General features: G+C 38.7%; 1 protein-coding gene and 1 long non-coding RNA gene across 19 annotated transcripts in view; one reads left to right on the top strand and one right to left on the bottom strand.

The window, feature by feature from the left end:
* The window catches only part of FGD4 (FYVE, RhoGEF and PH domain containing 4), a 193,074-nt gene that overhangs the window by 51,395 nt on the left and 120,833 nt on the right, over positions 1–20,846 (bottom strand). For 7 of the 15 annotated variants that reach the window (XM_070621017.1, XM_070621021.1, XM_070621019.1 and 4 more), the window contains exons 2-3: positions 11,004–11,156; positions 2,929–3,112 (exon numbers count right to left, since the gene is read on the bottom strand). In XM_070621017.1, the coding sequence (XP_070477118.1) occupies positions 2,929–3,112; positions 11,004–11,156 (337 nt within the window). Of the gene's footprint in view, positions 1–2,928; positions 3,113–11,003; positions 11,157–11,424; positions 11,542–20,846 lie in introns of those variants that run through there. The other 8 variants (XM_070621023.1, XM_070621026.1, XM_070621025.1 and 5 more) reach the window with 3 other exon arrangements.
* The window catches only part of LOC103552053 (uncharacterized), a 120,860-nt gene that overhangs the window by 77,904 nt on the left and 22,110 nt on the right, over positions 1–20,846 (top strand). For 2 of the 4 annotated variants that reach the window (XR_011540369.1, XR_011540364.1), the window contains 4 exons: positions 7,203–7,427; positions 7,665–7,830; positions 11,934–12,019; positions 14,627–14,748. This is a non-coding gene — a long non-coding RNA (uncharacterized lncRNA). Of the gene's footprint in view, positions 1–7,202; positions 7,428–7,664; positions 7,831–11,933; positions 12,020–14,626; positions 15,441–20,846 lie in introns of those variants that run through there. The other 2 variants (XR_011540370.1, XR_011540366.1) reach the window with 2 other exon arrangements.

Below are 20,846 nucleotides of genomic sequence, written 5' to 3'. Positions count from 1 at the left end.
GGGCTGGCCTCTTCCTGAGTGCAGGTAGAGGTCACGAGTTCGAAGGAGGTGGGGAGAGGGCAGCAGCAAGGTCCATGGACAATGCTGAGATGTGCGTTACCGCCTCCCTTCACTCCACTCCTCCCAGACACTGCTGACCTGGACTGGAGAATGGAACAGGGAACAACAACCGACAGCAAGAAAGTAATAAGGGAGGAAGAAAGACATGGTAAAGTTCAGCACCACAGGAAGGGAAGGGAAAATTGGGGAGGGGAAAATGTCATATATGTATAAAAGTTGAATGTTGTCAGCATAAATAAATGTGATACACGCTACCACTGACATTTGCCTTTTAGGAGAGTGTCCCTTAGGTGTAGATAATTTCTCAAGCAGTCCCTGGAGATTTGATTCAAACTGTCCTCCTTTTCCACATCAGTGTCCAGCAAGCCAGTGGAAAAATCCTCGGCAGATCCTCTGAACCAAACTTTGGGCTCGCTTAGGATTTTTGGAAAGGACTGTTTTGGACGAGAGGCAGGAATTTCCTGTAATAAGTGATATCCAGAGGATATGCGTGTGGGGGTGGGGCGGGGATAGCTGGGGAGGGAAACTTAGTAAAAGCAGTGGTGAGCCAACACGTAGCAGATTCCTGCTGCTTTGTGGATGCCAAACCACGGGGAAAAACAGTTGCCCTTGCAGTATCCTTGGGAAAAACCAATGTTCAGTTTTGAGGGAAGATGTTATTCATTTCTTTCCAAAATCCTGAAGTCTTTTATAGGTTAAAAAGACTAGTTTCTCTTACTCTCAAAAAAGGGGGGAAAAAGTAACCACAGTAAAAAAATACATAAAATTCACTTGCTCCAAATACATCCTCCGAATCACTCATCTCAATAAAACAATTACTTAGATTATTGCAAAGAGGCAAACTATGGGGTAAGGTCTTAACAGTGCCGTACCGTCTTCTATTACCCCACTACAACAGACATTTTTCTTTTTGTCAATTTACCGTGGTAACGCAGAGTCCGCCGAACCTCCCTCTAGTCCACAAAGTGATACTTAGAGCGGTAAGAACTGGGGCGGAGCCCAGGAGCTACACTGCAGCATGCGGATCTCCCTCAAAAGGAAATACAAACTTCCCACTAAAGTCCCATAGACCCAACGCAACACTAACCCCTTTAGACACTTTAAGAGCCAGTTCCTACTGGTAATACCTCACTAAGAACATATGATTATTTTTTGTATTGGCAGTGGACTCTGCCACAAGTAATACCCCTTTACCAGATCTGCCAAAATGCCCACATGACATCCTATCTGCGCTTAGGAACAAGTTTATTTAAAATGTCATAAATTATAGCACATCTCTTAGCGCCCACCTTCAAGCTTTATATCAAAAAATGACTTTGAATCTGCGAAGTCTGAAAGAGTAAAAGAAACCATATTAATAAGTGGAAAAATTGTGTACATTTCATGTATGGAGAGGAATGCAAAGAGTGGGTTACCAAAATTGTGACGTTCACAGGACTTAACCTTTGGAATACTGACCCATTCAGGGCTTCCCAAAGCTACCTCCAAAGCTGGGGATCCCGGCTCTAGCATGCACTATGGACAGGGGCCAGGGTTCTAGTGCCTGCTTACATTATGCAGTCATTGAACATGGTCCTGGGAGCCTGCAAACACGACAGGTCACTCTCTGTGCTACTGAATCAACTTGCCTTGACAAACAAATTTTTAAGTGGAATTAAATCATTTTAGTAAAGCTTACTATAAGATAGCAAAGGTTTTAAAAATCCTACTTCGGAGGGGGAGATGTTGAAGTTTAAATATTTATGACTCAAGTTCCCACAATAGATTGGGAATGAAAAATGAAGACAGGCTTCTGAACTACTTTTCTCTAGAACCTGTTACTAAATATAGTCTCATCTTAAACAAGGGACACTGCAGTTTTGTACTGGGTCACAATTTCCAGAAAATTTTGAAAGTATTTCCAAGCTATGATCCATTGCATAAATAACAACAAATCCTGCAAAGAAATAATAAAGTCACCTAATGGGAAACCATTCCCAAATATTACACTGAAATAAATAGAAATATTTGAATTCAAGGATGAAAGTGAAGTTATATATGTTCTGTTTCATTATATTCATGAGACTTTTGGTGACATATAAAAATAAAATGCTCCTGACAAAAATTTTTTAAAATTCTATTTAACTCAGTGGCAGGAATTCTAAGAAAAAACTATTGAGGGTCATATAAGCAGAAAAGCGACTTATGTGAGTTTGTGTTTATCTTTAAGTGAGAAATATACAATATTTCACCTACCTTTTTTGAAACATTAGGACTAAAGATATAAAATTATATCTAATGAACACAAAACTGAAATGTAGCATGAATTTTGCTGTTGGCAACATCTTTTCTCAAAACTTAGTACAGTACAAGGGGATGGGGAGAGGGAAAGAGAAACTGAATGGATATAGAAGACTCATGTGAATAAAGTGGGTCGGAAAGAAAAGAAGGCCACGGAGATGGGACAGACTCACAGGAGTCACATTTACAAACATACAAAGGGAGAAACAAAAAGAAAGAGACAGCCTCCTGCCTTTCCAACCCAGATATCCAGTGACCAAGAGACTGACCCACATGGAGTAACACACAGCGTGATATACAGAGATACAGAGGAACGAGACAGAGGTTATCTACAGTTGTATATAGCACACAATGGGATGAAAACGCTGATGGCATAGTGTGCTGTACAGAGGTAATATATAGTAACTGACAATTCACATTAGTGCAAGATTAAATATTTTAAAAATTCACTCTTTCTAAAGGCTTACCAAACCTAATGGAATAAGATATTCTATTTTTGATTTAGAAAATTGATGACTCCATCATCTCTTTTTCGAAAACCGGCTTTCTTCTCCCCTCTGCCTTCTCCCATTGTAAATTAGCTCTTACCTGCCTCCTTCAAAGCGACTGATGAGATCTGATACCTTACTGGGTTTTTCTTTTGAGACACAAGAAGCAGAGGCAGGTTTAACTTCCTCCATCCTTGGTTTTGCACTAGATAAAGCTTTATGCCTGGGGGTTTGGTGTATATTGGACGAAGGAGAATTCTGCAGATGTAATGGCTTTGGAGGCACTGTAGAAAAAGAATTAATAGAATTCAGATTTCACTGTTATTTGTTCCTTAAAAAAAAATTCTGGTGTCTTAGGGGTCTGTCAAATTTGTACTGAAACTTAACCAAGGGACCCTTATCTACGTTGGATATTTTCTCTGTGTCCTGTGGAAATCCTACCTCCAAGATTCAAGTGCTTCTTTTACTTTTAGGTCATTTTAAATATGCCATTATTAAACACCTAGGGATCTACATATGGCTATGGCATTCCAAACTCTATTAGAGATAATAGAGCAGTTGTTTATCTGAATAGAGAAAAGAAAGTGCTAAATTTGAAACTAATTCTTAGGGATACATTGCTCGCTACAAAACAAGTTTGTAATAATAGAGTGAATAAGAGACATACTAGAACCAAGAGCTAGTAAGTTAAACAGTAAAGCCAACAAAACAATAACAAACAACAGTAATATAACGTTGCATTATTATAGCATTCCCCACTTTACAAAAGCACCTTATTTCATTTGATCTTAGATAAAATTTTTTACTTTACAGTCTTCTGAGGTAGGTGCCATTATTTGCCTCTTGCCTCTTACAGTCCATAAAGGCTTAGAGAGGTTAAGTGATTGGCCTGGTGGAACAAGGCTAATCTGATTTTATGACTGGCACCCAGACTCTGGCTCCTTCCATTATCAGCACTCTCTCTCATAAATCTAGCAAAAGGGGGATACAGAAATTCTATTATTATTGTCTGCTACATTAACAGTTGGCTTATATCAATATACCACAAATAAGTCCTTCACTCAGTTAACAGAATAGGAACAGATCATTTCCTGAAATATTAAAATCTATAAAATTTCCCCTAACAGAAACTCTACAAACAGGAAAACATAATATGCCATAAGAGCTTAATCAGGACGGGAATTACTTCAATTTTGAAAACCAATATAACTTTTCTCTTAGATCGACATTCTAGGTAAAAGATTATAACACATATGTATTTTTCTATAACTGGTTCTAACTAATCAAATAGAATTATATCCTTTTTTCTTTTTTTAGACCACTCTTCTTACTTCTGGAAGAAGGGTGGGGAATCATGTCTCCTTCTAATTACATGCCCCATTTTCCCCTAGCTGGTTACCCTGGTTTTCAGGAATCTCATCTCTTTTATAAACTCAGCTAACAGTTGCCTGATGCTCACCGGCCTAGATTTCATCATTTCTGTGCCAGTTATCAATCCTTACAGAGAAGAAAAAATATATATCACAATTAGCTACAGGTGTAACAATTAATTCACCCCACTCGCTTTCAACACAAACAGAAGAAAATCCCAATAAAAACATGACATGCTTCTTTTCATGAAAACGATATTATTTTCCAAGATATGCTCAGGGGGGATGGTTAATATAATTGTATCCATTGGGAAGGTAGGTGATTATATAAATGTTATATTTGTTAATTTTAAGGAAAAATTTCCTGTGTAGAACAAACATGTACCAAAACAGTAAACCAGGACAACATCCGACCACAAAAGTTTTAATATAAGGAATAATTTCAACATTCTTAACCAAAATCTTTAAAGAAGGAAGTGAATATGTTCTTTATAATTCTGTGTGCAAAATTTGTTATAAAATAACACACCCATCTAGAGTTTCTTCGGTGAACATTTCTCTTTTTTTTTTTTTTTTTTTTGAGGAAGATTAGCCCTGAGCTAACTGCTGCCAATCCTCCTCTTTTTGCTGAGGAAGACTGGCCCTGAGCTAACATCCATGCCCATCTCTTCCTCTGCTTTATATGTGGCACACCTGCCACAGCATGGCTTGACAAGCGGTGCCATGTCCACACATGGGATCCGAACTGGCGAACCCCAGGCCGCCGAAGCAGAAAGTGCAAACTTAACAGCTGCACCATGGGGCCCGACCCTGAACATTTCTTATTTATTATGTGCCAGACACTGTTAGATACTTGAAAGTCTCAAATAAAATGATACATATCAGCTGGTCACTTTCTCAGAGATGACTCGACCCACTTTTTCATCTTAATTATGCCTCTCTCTTAAATTGTTTCATAGTACCGTGCACTTTTTCTACAAAGTGCTTATAATAAATTATTATATGATTATTAATTAGTAATAAATAGATCAGCAATAAAATTTTAAATACATTATATATGCAAAGTTTCCTCCTCCACAAGGCTGGAGTTCCATGAGGGTTAGGAACATGTTTGTTTTGATCACAACTGTATTCACATTAACTACCTGTACAGGGCCTGGCAAATTTGTGGAATTCATGCAGGCACTAGTTAATTGTGTCACCAAGGAGCTCATATTCTAGTAGGGAGACAGCTTAATAACGTTAAAGGTGGGCACTGGGTACACAGTTATTCTAGAAGCACAGAGGAGGCATCTATTTCAGCAAGGGAGACAATCCAAAGGTATAGTAAATCAGTAAATATACACATTTTTAATAAAAGAGCACAAATGCTACATGGATATGACAAAAATCTCAAGAGGGTATATGAATGGCTAAAGTGTCAGAAACACTGTCTTAAAGGAAAATGATGCATGCTCTGCTCAAAAGACTTAACTGACAAGTGAAAATGATGCCTCCCTGCCCCCACTCCCATTTCTGGTCTTTCTTTTGCACTCTGGAGGTCAACATTTCTAAATGCTCTCCAGACCTCTCCTAGCTGTGCCATCAGTGCCTCCAGTTGATTATGTCTAAAACTCTTCTCCCCCCGGCAGCCCAAAGGATATAAACAGGAAGCACAGTGCTCAACCTCACCAATAATCAGGGAAATACACAATATGATATCACTTCAGCCCCATCAATTAACTCAAAAATTTAAATCTGACAACACCAAGTGTCAGTGAGGATAAGAAGCAATGTGAACTCGCATACATTTTGAGAGGGAGTACAAATTAATACAACCATTAAAAACTTGACATTTCCAAAATATACATCCTAGAGAAATTCTTACACATCTATACAGGGTTTTTTTAAAAAAGTTTTACTTTTTCATTAATTCAACAAATATTTATTGAAAGCCTATTGAGATCTAAGCACTCGATCATATCAATAAACAAAAGGAAAGACAAGAAACAAAAAACATACTACGCAAACTACATGTCAGAAGGTGGTAAGAGCGAAGAGAAAAATGGGGGAGGAGAGGCTAAAACAACCGCGAGAGGGGATCTAGAGTGTAGGGAGACTTGAAGAAGTTGAGGGAGTCATTCGGGGAAGAACATTCCATCACGTAGGGTGAAATCTAGAGGCTGCTAAGGTCTGGAGGCCACTGTGACTGGAAGTGAATAAGCAAGCAGGCAAGAGCAGGCACTGAGGTCAGAGGGAGGGCCTGATAATGTAGAGCCTTGAGGAGTACTGTCAGGATTGTGACTTTGAGTGAAATGAGAAGTCACTGCAGAGTTCTGAGCAGAGAAGTGAGATGATATGACAAATTCCAACAACATCACTCTGGCTGCTGTGTTGAGAACGTAGGGGAGCAGGGTAAGAAGCGGGATGAAGAGTTAAGAGGTTACCACAGAAATTCAGGCAAGACAGAGTGGTGCTTGGGAGGAGACAGTAAGAAACAGTTGGATTCCAGGTATATTTTAAAAGTAGATTTCCTGATAGATTAAATGTGAGGTATGAGAGAAACGAGGAGGAGTCAAGGATGACTCTGAGACCTTTGGCCTGAACAACTGGAAGGAAGGAACTGTCATCAGCTGACACAGGTAGAGCAATCTTTGGAGAGAAGACCTGTAGTCCAGTTTTGGACACGGTAAGTTTGAGATATCTAGTTGATTACAAATAAAATGGGCTCTATTCCAGCCATTTTACAGACAGTAAATAGAACAAAAGAATTAAATTATTCAGAAATTTCCAAGTACGCAAAATAATCATTGAGAGTGAAAAGAGAAACTAATTACCAGTTTAATTTGGAGATTACTACTAGATTTCAATTACTCTTATTTTTACTTACTCTGAAAAACAAAAGCTGGCTATATATAAATGCACTTTAAGTCTATACCATATTATACTTTAAGAACAGCCAGTCCTGGTGGTCTAGTGGTTAAAATTAGGCATTCTCACCATCCTGGCCTGTGTTTGTCTCCAGGTCAGGGAACCACACCATCCACCTGTCATTGTCATACTGCGTGTTGCTGTGATGCTGAAAGCTATGCCTCCTGGATTTCAAATACCAGCAAGGTCACTCATGGTGGATAGGTTTCAATGAAGCTTCCAGACTAAGACAGACTAGGAAGAAGGACCTGGCCACTCACTTCTGAAAAAACTGGCCCTATGAATAGCAGTGGAGCATTGTCTGATACAGCGCCAGAAGGTGAGGATGGCACAAAAAGACCGGGCAGGGTTCTGTTCTGCTGTGCACAGGGTCGCTAGGAGTTGCAATTGACTTGACAGCACTAACAACAACAAATACTTTTTTTTTGTTTTTGGGGAAGATTAGCCTTGAGCTAACATCTGCCACCAATCCTTCTGTTTTTGCTAAGGAAGATTGGCCCTGAGCTAACATCTGTACCCATCTTCCTCTATTTTATATGTGGGACACCTGCCACAGCTTGGCTTGACAAGTGGTGCGTAGGTCCATGCCTGGCATCTGAACTGGCGAACGCCAAACCACGGAAGCGGAGCGCACAAACTTAACCACTGCGCCACCACCAACAACAACTTTAAGAATGGAACATTACACGTAGAATGCTTTACTTTAGAAGCAAATGAAATAGGTATGAGTATTTTACATTTATTTAAATTATTCAAACAATAATGTGCATTTCCAAGTTCATGAAACGGTTTTAAACATTTAGATTAGTCATTGAGAAGTGACAATATGTGGCTGTATCAAAATAATTAACTGTGGAGAATGTTGTGGGTCAAAGCTCCTAAGAGAAAAAGAACTATAAACTTTAATTGCTTGAGGAAGTTATTTTGAATTATGTCTAGCATGGCAGGAAATAGGCCAATATTAAAAATAGTGAACAAGAAGAAAGACTTATGTTGGAAGCTGCTCAGTAATTTATTTGTTGTTTGACTGGTAGGATTGGTATGGAGTGAATAAACCATTGTTTTCCAAGGCCTTAGGGCATTTTCTGAGGCCAGGCAAAACAAGCCCCAACTACCGGAGGAATCCATTTCAAAATCTACAGGCTCCAATTTAGATTTAAAGGCAAGCTTATCTAATCTCCAAGCAGAACTTAGCTCTTTTATCCTTTTAAAAACTATAATTCTTCAAAATTATTTACTTATTGGTAATTAATAAACACAAACATAAACCTGATATTGTTCCAGACACATTACTACACAATCATCACTAATAAAGGCATTCGATATTGTCTCTCTTTTTAAAAAAAAATCACCAAAATTAATTACAGCTATGATATTATTAGCACTCCATATGAGAAACAAACAAACTAGATTTAATTATGAGCTCTTTAGGATCCAGATCAGTTTCTTAAACTATTGACATTTCAGGTCGGATGATTCTTGGGGGGCAGGGGGAGCTGGTCTGTGCACTGCAGGATGTTGAGCAGCCACCGTAGTCTCTACCCGCTAGATGCCAATAGCAGCTTCCACAAGTTGTGTCAAGCAATAGTCTCCAGACCATACCACTGGAGGGCAGAGGGGGAGTGTCTCCAGTTGAGAGCCACTGATCTAGAATAAGAGTCTTCAAAATTAAATTAAAATCACATAATGGATCTTGAAGGCTCAGTAGCTTCACCATTCACAACCTGTAAGGGATTGGCAATGAAGTGGGAACAAAGGTGTCAGTGTGAATCCCTTCCTCTGCACAGGAAGTCCCCATAGAATGTCCCCTTCCTTTCCCGTCCTCGGCCAAATGTTCTTCAGGGTTTGGAGAAATTAAAAGTAGCTCCTCTCCACTAGGGGGTGGGGAACACTTATTATTGGTCAATAAGTAGTGCCCAATCTATCTGGCGGCTGATTTCACAATACCAAGAGGTAACCCTTTTCAGGGACCTTGCTTTCTATATGGTGCACATTTTAAGTTTGAAACAAAGAACAGCAGAAACAAAGTAGGGGAAACGTGGTGACAGAGCAGGGATTCACTCAACAAGTATTACTGAAGGCCTGCACGCTAGGCTGGGCATGAGGGTGCAGCAGTACAAAAGGCAGAAAAAACCAACATGGATGAGCAAACGCATAGTGGGTCAGAGCGCCATGACTGAGAAAAAATAAAGCAGGAATGGGGAAATATGAAAATGTCAAGGTTAAGGGTGGGGAGGGGACAGGGAAGGGCAAAACAATGAGTGAGAGTATTATGAAAAAGAAAACAAAATACTCCATGAGATTTAATATCTGGAAATATTCCCTGTAGCTACGTAAAATTACATATATGAACCCATATTCAAGGTAGGAAGTAAATAAGTATTTAAATAGCAATATATTGACTTTACTATAACTACAAAAGGCAAAAGCAAGGTCAAGTGTTGTCTCCCTAAAGAATATGATTACTTTGGCACATGGCAACTCAGGAAGGACACTATGATTTATCTCAATGAACTATGAAAAACAATGAGGTAATGCAATGCATCTTCCAAAAAGAGGTTCTATAAATAATGAAATTCTTGCTTTTGATCTCGGCACTTACATAAAATTGAACTGTACTCATTTTTTACATTCTTACCTCATTTGATCTTTGTCAGCTCAGGTCTAATGACCAAGATAGAATTTTGTATTTTGCAAATAAAATGACTTAAATTGTGATCAAAAAACCCTCTATGTTCATATTCACATCAATGTGAAAGGGAGGAGTATAGTCAAAAGAAAAGGTTACAATCTCATGAATGGGCTTGCATTTGAATCATCAATTATTTGACCTTGCTTAATAGACATACCCCATATCACCACTGCAGTGAGAAGAAAAAGAAAAATATCCCATAACCTGGAAGATTCCATCTAAAACTCCTTTTAAAGGTCTCTTTCAGAAATCGTTAAAACGTAAGAACTTTAAAGAGTAACACCAGTTCTTTTATAACGTGTTCTCTATCACACTTTTTTCTTTGCAAGAAAGGAAAGAGACCAAAGCAAATACAAAATAAACCAAATATAAATTGATTCTTCCAAAGTATAGTAATGCTGAAAATGCCCAGTACTGTTTCTTGGCTGAATGTTCAGCATGCGGTATACATGAAAATCTATTAGGAAGAAACTACACATTAAGCCATAGTGGAGCTTAGCTTTGTGTTACATTTCAAAAGGGCTTGCTCTCTACCATCAAAACTATAATTTTGTTCTTCCCAAAGTTAATACCTGGCTCACTAGAAATTTATTCATAAAAGGAAATGGTCACTGAAAAAACATTCACAGGTTTCCACCATTATAATTTTTTCCCCTGATGGCTGCTCAATTCCTGAATGGACGGACCATTTACTCTTAATTTCTGTGGATGACTTTACTAAGAAACCTTTTCAAGCCCGAGTTCCTTAATATTGTAAAATCGCGTTCTTGCTAAGTATGTTAAGCATTATTTTAGAATGATCTATTTCACAGATCCTCTGACATCTATCAAGTCATAATGACTTTCTGACAGTACTTTCAAACACACGTTCATTTGTTACACATTTTTTACGCAAACAGTAAGTTAGGTTCTGTACTAGGTCAAGCACGATGCATGAAGAGATCATAGTCCCCTTAAGGGGACACATAAACAATTGCAGCAACTTGAAAAGAACCATATAAAGAAATGTATAAAGTGTTTCAGGAGCAAATAACCAACTCTGCCTGAGACGCTCCACAGACTCACTTTTCTCCTGAAAAAGTAAATGCACTCAATTCCTCCCATTTATAGCTTAAAACTCTTTCTTCGTGTCATCATTCTTCTGGGCAGCCTTCAGGGGTGAACAATGCACCCCACCTGATCAAAAGTCCCCGATCAGCGTACCTTGTGGCTTTGGACTTGCAGCTGAGTGTTTTGCTGGCGTTCTTCCATTTATTCCCTGAGCCTCTTCATCAGATGCATTCTGATCAACCAGCGTGGTTGTGCTGCTTTTCAAACCAGGCGGATCTACAGTGATCTTTGGACAGGTGCTGCTGCCTGGAGTTCGAAAAGAAAGGGCAGGTAAATACAGAGGCGGAGCACAACTGTGTCTCGTGACTTAAATTTCTTCTGACCCCATAAAACACAAACAGTCAGTTATAAGACTAAGCATAGAAATACTTTTCTGACATGTGCTGGCCTCGGCAAATAGTTTTCTTGGGAAAGATCTCATTCCATGTGCTTGAGAAACCTTATAATGCATGTTGACAGAGATTGCCACACACACACACACATACATACACACACACATTCCTCCTTTCCTTACAGGGCCATGGAAAGGGCAGAATGCAGCTGCTACTATGCCGGCGAAGGAGAGGACCAGAGGGCCCCGGTACTAATCTGTTAAAAGCGTTCCTTTCCAGCATCCAGTCAGTCACCAGTCAACGAGTGACTCAGAAGAACAAAGCAAGAAAGCACCAACATGACAGCTGACCTACAGACTCTAGAAGAATGGCTGGATTAGAAACGAACAAATACACTCCTCCCCCACCCCCAACTCACTAGCTTACTCAGACTCCAAATCAACACGTATAAGCTAATAATACCCACGTTTTCTAAAATAAATCATGGTGAGATTATACAGATAACACTGTCAGATTTATTAACAACCCAAAACCCCAAAATGTTCTTCAAAACACTGAAATACATCATGAGACATAGATGAACAAGATGCTTCTGATATAAGAAGTTAAATGTTGAATTTCAGAGACTTTTTAAGAAATCATATGTCAGTGTTTTCGCTTTCTACTCACACCAAATTTCCCTTTCTTCTAGTTGACATGGTGATATTAAGAATAGACTGGACTGCACTAAAGAGAAAATAAAATTTCTACCAGGAAATTCAAGACCACGAAATAAACGTATGCCATTTAAGAAACTATCATTTGTTAAAGAGTGTCATTTTTACAGAATCCAAATATCTAAAGAGAGAACTATGAAAAATAAAATGCCTTAATTATTACTCAAAACAAGAAAAGCTAATAAACCCCAATCAGTTTTCTACTGAGTAAAAAAATTCCCTTTCATTTCAATTGACTATTAAATAGTATTGATTAAAAACCACACTACTGCTTTATTTGCTGTGCTCTCCTTAAAATTTACCTTGGTAAGACAAATTTTAGAAGATATTAACAATTCCAAGTATTTTCTGAAAAGTTATTAGAGACCCAGTACTAAAACAAGTTAAATAGGTTTTCACCACACACCATTCTGCTAAAATGGGCTGCCAGCTGGATTAAGCATTGTTTAGCCAAACACAACAAAGACTTTGAAGGCAAGATTTATGGGAGATTATTTGACAGCATATTACTAAAATTGTAAACAAAAGAAGTAAAAGCTCAAATCTTTAAATGTGTGATCTTATCTACTTTGTTAGAAAAATCATGTGAAAAGCAAAGTATATCTGCAAAATCCACAGCAAACCATCTTAGGGGTATTAGGATGTTTGTTCCACAGTGATCCTAAGAAAGGCTTAGTATCCTAAAGGCCACCTGCTGGGGTCTAGTCAAGCACGGTCTAGGGGCAGAAACAGTGAAAGAGAGTCAGAAACTGTAACAAGACTGTAAAATGAGACAGTGCAAAAGCAAGAATGCAGCTTTAAACTATAAAAGGGGGGCAGTAATAGGTTAAATGAGAAAACAAATTAAATTGAATCTTTAAAAAAACAGATCACCAATGTTACATTTAAAAAGATTAAAGTAGTAATTATTAGAAACAAAACATGTCTTGAATAATAATTTGAAATTGAAAACTAGGCACTTAATTTCTGGATAGCAGACTTTCAGGATACGATGGGTTTTACAAGTGTCTCATTTATTAGAGAATATCACATGAATGTGCCAAAATGCCTGCAGTAGGAGATCAACTACACATCCATTTTCTTATAAACCCAGTCATGACATGACTACAAATCTTTCGCCAGTGGCAACAAATCCATAGCCAGAAACTTCATTTCGGATCATTAAAACCAGTCTCCAAACTTTAACTACTACCACAAAGCAGGAAAATGTGAAAGATACAGAAAACACATTTTTAAAGGGTTGTTTAAAAAAAAAAAGAGAGAGAGACAAATATACAACAGAGACCATATGTGGCTGCAAAGCTAAAAATATTTACTATCTGGCCTTTTACAGGAAAAGCTTGGCAACCATTGGTCTAGGTGCAACACATCATGGTAAAGGAAGTTTGCCTAAAAGAAGCAGCGTTTCATTAAATACTTCATCTTCTCACATCTTGGATGCGAGCAATAAAAAGTAAAACTTCTTTTTTGCTTGTTGATGACTGACTCGGCCTATTCACATTTGGAGACAGTCATTATTTGGGTGCCAGTTGCATAACAGGGAAGGAAACCCAAATTGTAACCAGATGGTCCACCCATTCAAGAAATGTTTTTATTAACTGTAGAGGCTTTTAGATTCCGATTTACCAAGAACCAGTAGGAGTGATTAAACAGTTATCTTAGGCACAGATACAACTAACTAGTTAACTACATTAAGTTAGCATGGAGGGAGGGGTCCTATTTAAATTCTCTCTCCTCTTGAGGATTGGTAACCTTTTTAGTCACTGATCCTAACCATTTTGCGCTCCTCTGTCTTTGGGTTACTCACTTATGACTTCTGGGTCATATCTCCTGCAAGGAACGTCTAGACATACGCTAACTGCAGGGGCTCCTCAGAGATTCTCAGTTAATCCAGACTCATCTTCGACTGCGTAAGGCTCCCTGTTCCAATGGAGAGGTCGCCACTATCACTTAACTTTCATATATCTGTCTTTTCCATGACATTTGCGAGTAGCAGACAACCCTTCAGACTGGTTAGGGTAACTTTGTTTCCTATTTGCAAAACTTTGTGTTGGGCTGTTATCTTTTGCCCAATCATTCTTGAATGGTTCTTTCACATTTTAAGGGTGGACTCTCTCTCCGGCCATCCATCCATCCCACAGCCAAGCCCATTCAGTGCTCTCATTCTTTAGGCCCTGATAGCCCACCACGGTATCCATGACCTCAGGTCACATCTCGATGGTCTTGCTATGGCCTCGTCTACACTGCCTCACCTATCCATAACATCTCTCCAATGGCACCAGGTCTTTAGCACAGAAGATCTCGGACTCCACCCCTCAGGACAAGAGGATCTCTTGGATTTAAGGGGACAGAAGTAGTTTTCTAGGGGAGAAAACCTTTTTAAGAGTACATTGTCCAGAAGTAAAGAAATATCTTTAGAAAAAAACCCCACTTTATTTTGAAATAATTTTAGATTTATAGGAGAGTTGCACCCTGGTTTCTAAAGTTGGCATCTTATACAATCATGGTATATTTATCAAAATCCTGTACCCAACTTTCTCTAATGTTAGCATCTTATATAATCATGGAATATTTATCAAAACTAATAATTTAATATTGGCACAGTACCAACTACAGATTTTATTCATATTTCACCAATTTTTCTACTAACATCTTTTTTCTGTCACAGGATCCAATCCCAGATACCATGCTGCATTTAATTCTCACTGTCCCCTTCGTGTACTCCAATCAGCGACAGGGACTCAGTCTTTGCTTGTCTTGCGTGACCCTTGGCACTTCTGAAGAATACTGGTAAGGTATTTTGTAAAATGTCCCTCAAATTGGATTTATTTGATATTTTCTCATGATTAAACTGGGCTTACAGATTTGACAGAAGAAACCTCACAGAGGCAAGGTACCCATTTCACTGCATTGCATCATTACATGGGATCTATGTGATTATCGACCTTGGTCACTGGGTAAGGTGGTGTCTGCCAGGTTTCTCCACTGGAAAATACTCTATTTTTATAAGGTATTTTTCAACAGTCTTTTCCTATCATCCCTTCAAAAACTACCTTTTTGTCCCACAGATTCTGGATAAGGGTCATATCCCGCATGCACTACCCAAAATGCCTAGATTATGAGATCAACTGCCCTTAAAAAGTAAATAAGTAAAGCCGTTAAGGTTATAAGGCGCATAGTTCACAACTCTTTTGCCAAGAGGAATAAATTCACAGCCAGGAAATTTATTTCAGAACACTATTTCAGTTTCCCAAACTTCGAGAGTTCAATAATAAGTTTATCCAGAATAATAAGCAAACCACAAAGGATCTTAGAAAAGAAAATATGACGGACAGTTTAAGAAATTTCCTTGGTCCTGGGAATTCTACTCCTAGGTATCACATCTACAGAAATAATCTTGTGTTTGTAAAAGTATATGCACATGGATAGTCAATGCAACATTATGGAATCATACACAGCTGTTCAAAACAGAAAAACAAAAATAAGAATGGGAAGATCTCCAAGACACTACTAAATAAAAGGCAAAAATTATAGAATATGTACAGTAGGATCTTTTTTTAAAAAAGAAAGATATATACAAATGTGTAAAATGCATGGAAAGGGATGCAAGGTAACATGGCAAACTTAAATTTAGGAATTGGAGATGAGGGTAGGTGGAGAGAAGGAATGAAAACTTTTATGTTTTGCTGTCTATACAGCTATATCATTTAAATATTTTATAATGACAATGTACTTACAAATTGGTTTTATAAAAAAAAATAAAATCTATGAAAGTCACCAAGTATAGGTATTAGAGATTTTGTGAAAAAACATATCCTTTATATTTGTACACCTATGTTCATAGCAGCATTATTCACAATAGCTAAAACGTGGAAGCAACTCAAGTGTCCGTTGACAGATGAATGGATAAACAAAATGTGGTATATACACACATGGAATATTATTCAGCCTTAAAATGGAAGGAAATTCTGATACATGATACAACATGGATGACCTTGAGGCCATTATGCTAAGTGAAATAAGCCAGTTAAAAAACACAAATACTATATATATATATATATTCCATTTATACGAGGTATACAGTGTAGGTAAAATCAGAGACAAAGTAGAATGGTGGTCGCCAGGGACTGAGAGGGTGGGAGAATGGAAAGTTATTGTTTAATAGGTACAGAGTTTCAGTTTTACAAGAAGAAAGGAGTTCTATGAATGGATGGTGGTCATGGTAGCACAACAATGTGAATGAACTTAAGGCCAATGAACTCTACGCTTAAAATGGTTAAGACGATAAATTTTATGTTACGTATTTTTTAACACAATTTAAAATTTTTTAAATTAAAAAAAGTATATCCCCAGGGCCAGCCCCGTGGCCAAGTGGTTAAGTTTGTGCACTCCGCTTCGGCGGCCCAGGGTTTTGCCAGTTGGGATCCTGGGTGCAGACATGGCACCGCTCATCGAGCCATGCTGAGGTGGCGTCCCACATGCCACAACTAGAAGGACCCACAACTAAATAACATACAACCATGTACTGGGGGGATTTGGGGAGAAAAAGGAAAAATAAAATCTTTAAAAAATTATTTAATTAAAAAAGTATATCCCTTGCTTAATGAAGAAAAAGTCAAGAAATATAAATATATTCAATTGCCTACTTAGCATCTGCACTAGTATGTCTAAGAGCACACTCAACATACCCAAATCCGACCCCCTCGTTTGCCAACTCTCACCCCAAACCAAGTGCCTTTACAGTCTTTTCCATTCAGTTAATGGCAAAGGGCTTTCTATCCTTAGGCCAAAAAGCTTGGAGGCATCCTCAAGTCCTCTCTTTTTCTCTCACACTCCACATCCTATCCATCAGGAAATTCTGTTAACTCTACCAGCTGCCACCACAACCTTCACTGCTACTATTCTGGCCTAAATGACCATAATCTTGAACTGGTTTACAGCAAGACCCTCCACCTGGTCTCCCTGACCCTGCCCTTGTCCCCAGGACAGTCCACATTTTCAACCAGTACCAGAGAGACCCCTTCTAAAAACCCGTCAGATTATGTCCCTCCTGTGCTTAATATTCTCCAATGGCTCCACACTTCACTCAGAATAAATATACCTGCTACTCTTACTGGCTTTACAGTTTTATTTTTTTTCCATAGCACTTATCACCTTCGAAAAATTACATTACTTATTTTGCTTATTGTCTGTCTCCCCTAATTAGAATGTTAATTCTGGGCAGGCAGTGACCTATGTTCGGATGTCTCCCAGGAACATCACCTGCCATACAGTAGATGCTCAATAAATATTTGTTGAACAAATGAATTCTAGAGACTCCAGGCAAGTTTCTCTTCATTTGCCTACATTCTTAGTTCCTATTTCATTAGAGATGTTTTCTAATTCCAGTTCTAGATATGTAGCTGTTTTACAGCCCAATCTATACGAAAGTTCAAACATTTCCATTCTTCTCTAAATTTTGAAACATGCAAGGTTATTTCTACAAATTCTACATAGCTAGAAAAAAACTTATGCTCCAGTCATCTTCCTCACAACCCAGCAGATTTCCAAACATCTGGAATTGTGGGACTATCCAGATAAAAACAGCAGCAGCCACAAATCTCAGCAATGACTGAGATGTTCCTGTTTATTATACTCTGTAATTTTACTTACATTTACTAGCAATGCTAACTAAAATACACTATAACTGCCAGTGTTTCAGACTCATCTTCTGATGCTACTAAAAATTAGAGAATGTTATACTGTCAAGAAAAGCAGATTGCTTGAGGTCTTTAAAGTTCCAAAGCAACACGAACTCAAAATAAGCCTGGAAGGTAGGTAACGTATTTAATATTTTTAAATGTCCCATAGCTGGATGAGCAAAAAGATGTGAAAAGGCAGTTGTTACTATTGTATTTTTCTTAAGCAAATGCAACAATGTATGCAGGCAATGAGATATAAGAAATGTATAGCCTTTAAAAACACAAAAATACCTTTTGTTTTCAAGCGAAAATATTTTCTTTTCCTGCAACACATTCCATAACTATTTACTGAATTATTTTTTTTACTATCCAGAAGGGATGAAAAGGATAACAGTAAAATTTCTAAAGAACGCTACAGCTTCTGGTCTCTTAAAAGTTAGAATTCTGTTAAATGAACCAAAACACATCTCACTGAGCTTGTCAGAATTCCAGTTTTGAGTGGGAGCTCACAGATGAGAACCATGGTCACAGTGCCTGTCATGTAACAGTCTTCATGTGTCATTACAATTTCAACGTGGGCTCTAGGGGTCCAAACCCCTGCTCTCCACCCTCAGGGGGACCATTTATTAGGTGCCATGAATCCCTGCATAGACGTGCTCACAGCGCGGTTCTCTGATGACTTCTGGACAGGTGCTGGGCCAGGGTTGTCAGTGTGTTCTGCTGTGCTTAGCATCCTATTAGTTGGAGATGGAACTTCCTCCAGCATCTGCTTGCGTCCATCAGGAAGGGAGCTCAAGGCAGCTCTCCCACCTCCAACTACGCAATGATAGAGGTTCTCCTTTTGGCTATATTCAACTAAGAATGAAGATTACAGAAGGCGCTTGCTAATTAAAGCCCAGAAATTACTGTGTCTGCAGCCATGACTAGAGCGGAAGGTGGGAGTAAAGAGAAGCCACAATCAATTACACGTGTTTCTTTTCGCCCATTTGCAAAGGGCAGTTCCAGCTGACACACCTTAAGTTGGAGGAGGTTCACAGACTGCTGTGTTTTATCTGATAAATTGTTTCCAATGTATAATAACACCCATTTCTTGGTTCCTTCTTTTATTGCTAAGCATAACTAAGTGGAAGAAACTGGGCCCTCGAACTATCAAAATATCCTGTGTAACTGCTGTGCTGGTGATGAGAAATGTCCCCGAGAAGCTGCCCATTCATGCAGTCGGATTAAGTGCCAAGTTTTGAAGCAGTCGTGTTTTTTTCCAGAGCCTAAGATTTATACAGTTTTAAGCTTTGATATTAATGAACATACTGCAAAGATCTCTAAGTATCTTAACGTGCAGAAGGGCCTGATAACTAACGTCAGCTTTCCCCAGTATGACCATCTGTATCAAAAGGGCAGCTTGGATGCTATGCACACACACACCTAGGCGGTTTTTCTTGATCCACAGAAGCATGAGTTTGGCTATTTCCATGCCAATTGCACTAGTTATTATATATTGTGAAGCACTAAGTATACCCTTACAGCAATTTAAACCTTCCCAGGGCAGCTCAGTCATTAACTATTGCTTTCCTAGGTTCTAATCCTGGCTTGGCCATTTACTAGCTGGGTGATTGACTTGCTCTCTGTGTACCTCAGTTTCCTCATCTATAAATGAGGATTTATAGGATTCATAATAGTACCCCCCTCATAAGGGTGTTATGAGGCTTATGATTTAATAAATTCTAGGGAAAGTACTAGAGCAATTGCTGGCACATAGTAAGCGCTATATAACTATTTACTCTCATTATTACTTGTCTCATACTCAATGCTGTACGATGCCAGGATAGTGGATCAGGGGATCAGAGCCTTAGCCTCCCCTCCCTGCAGCTTCCTAAGGCCCTTGCCTCTCGCCTGCTCCTATGACTGCCCTGTCTGCTTACATTTGCCCTGACTGCTGCCTAAATCTTGATTTACTACCACCCAGCACTGGCTCATGCTGGCTTACTTTCTCAGCCCCTGCCATTTGAACATGCCCAACCCCTCTGCCACTTTCAGGGATTCCCAATAGACCGTTTTGAATAAATTCCAGCCAAATAACAACTCTTTTGCAAATTAATACAATAGTTAACTATTTACAAGTATATGGCCTGGTACACCAAACACGAATCTCTTATTCAATAAAGATGATAACAGTATTAGTAATGATAAATGATGCCTGACATCTGATGTGGAGTAGAATTTACTGCAGATAATTTTAATCCCAAACAATTTAATCATTATTCTTCACCCTTTATCATGATTCTACGTGTGTCCTAGATTCCATTAACTTTTTTCATTTTTCCTCCATTTGATACTAGTCACAATTGATGGTTTTTAACAATTATTTTCTGAAAAGCACATTGAAGTGGTTATGACCACTTAAAGAAACTCAGTATTTAATTTTAATAGATCTCATCTTTATGCTGCCAAAGTACAAACTGTCCTGTAAGCATTGAGAATATCCAATGATCAACAGTAACAAGAGTCATATCTATCAAGCTTCTACTTTATTACGCTCTTTCTTTCTTTTTCCTTTTTGTCTCTCTTTAAATGTACTGAGTGATAATTTCCTAATTAAAAGTGCCAGGTATTCTGGTAATTCTAGGAAGACAAATAGGTCATAATCCTTAGGCTCATGTAATTCATTGCCTCAAGGGGGAAAGAGATGTGTACAATTCCGTAGGTACCTGAACCTGCCTCATCCACCCCCATCCCCCTGCTAACTGTGGTTAGGAAGAAACTGCACTAGTCCATGCACAGGATAAGAACCCGCACTACGACCGTGGCAGAGGCTGAAGAGGAGAGGAATGGCTGTGAGACATACCCTGTGAGACATACCCAGGAGAAAACGGGTAGGGGACTGGCTGTAGAAGAGAGGGTCAGACAGGAGCAAGTAAAGGATGATGCTTACTTAGGCTCCTGGCTAACGTGATGGGGAGACACTGCCCCCCACTTTGTCAGAATGCAAGAAGAATGCAGGGGTGTGTGTGGTAAGTCTCAGGAGCCTGCAAGACTGTCCAGGTGAACAGTCTGCCCTGATATTCATTAGATTCTGCCAGACCTAAACATTCCATTTGCCCTCATTTTTCGATCTCATTGTTAAAATTTTTAGATATATTCCCTTTGATACTTTAAAATATCATTTCATTTCCCTTTTATGTGGGGGGGGGGGACCTATTTGCCTGATGT

Source organism: Equus przewalskii, chromosome 5 (assembly GCF_037783145.1).
Source record: "Equus przewalskii isolate Varuska chromosome 5, EquPr2, whole genome shotgun sequence".
In the NCBI taxonomy this organism is placed as follows: Eukaryota; Metazoa; Chordata; class Mammalia; order Perissodactyla; family Equidae; genus Equus; species Equus przewalskii.
This window is presented reverse-complemented; position numbering and strand designations above follow the sequence as displayed.